The following is an 807-nucleotide window of genomic DNA, read 5'->3' on the forward strand; positions in this document are numbered from 1 at the left end:
ATGGCCCCGGGCTGCACGCTGGTGCTGATGCTGGTGCTGATGCTGATGAGTGCAGCGCTGAGCAGGACAGGAGCAGCTCCTGTGCCCTCTGCCCCCAGGGCCCTCCCACCTGCCGGGGGCTGCCACATGGCCCAGTTCAAGTCTCTGTCCCCTCAAGAGCTGCAGGCCTTCAAGACGGCCAGGGATGCCTTTGTGAGTCTCCCCATCCCTCCTGCAGTGGGTGAGCCCCCAGCCCCCTCCTGTGGGCGCCTAGACTACCTGGGCTGCAGGCGGGTCTGCCCCACTCCACGGGGCTGACCTCCCCACTCCCCGCACTGGATGAGCCTCCCCCATCCTTTGGGAAGTGAACCTCCCCTCCTCTGTTGCTGGCCATCCTCCGGTCTCCCTGGGGTCCCCCCTCCGTCCCTCCCGCTGTGACCCGACCTTGCCCTTGCTCTCTAGGAAGACTCGCTCTTGCAGAAGGACTGGGACTGCAGCGCCCACCTGTTCCCCAGGACCCGGGACCTGAAGCACCTGCAGGTGAGTTGGGAGAGTCAGGCCCACCTGCCCTCACCTGCCCTGGCTCCACAGGTGCCCTCTCACCTCCTCCTTCTCTCCCTGCCCTCCCCAGTCCTCTCCCACCGCTTCCCCTCAGCCCACCACTGGACTGTGTCTCTCACCTGCCCCTGCTTCCCCTCCCTCTGTCCCTTCCCCTACCCCCCTCACCTGTCCCCTCACCTGCCCCCTCACCTGCCCCCTCACCTGCCCCCTCACCTGGCCCCCACCTGCCCCCTCACTGCCCCCTCACCTGCCCCCTCACCTGCCCCC

At 67.8% G+C, this 807-nt stretch overlaps 1 protein-coding gene across 1 annotated transcript in view; it reads left to right on the plus strand.

Moving 5' to 3' along the window:
- The window catches only part of LOC120872456 (interferon lambda-3-like), a 1,494-nt gene continuing 687 nt past the window's right edge, over positions 1-807 (plus strand). Inside the window, exons 1-2 of the mRNA XM_040252836.1 lie at positions 1-192; positions 442-519. Coding sequence (XP_040108770.1) covers positions 1-192; positions 442-519 — 270 coding nt within the window. The remainder of the gene's footprint in view (positions 193-441; positions 520-807) is intronic.

This window comes from Oryx dammah, unplaced genomic scaffold (assembly GCF_014754425.2).
Source record: "Oryx dammah isolate SB20612 unplaced genomic scaffold, SCBI_Odam_1.1 HiC_scaffold_13, whole genome shotgun sequence".
Classification (NCBI taxonomy): Eukaryota; Metazoa; Chordata; class Mammalia; order Artiodactyla; family Bovidae; genus Oryx; species Oryx dammah.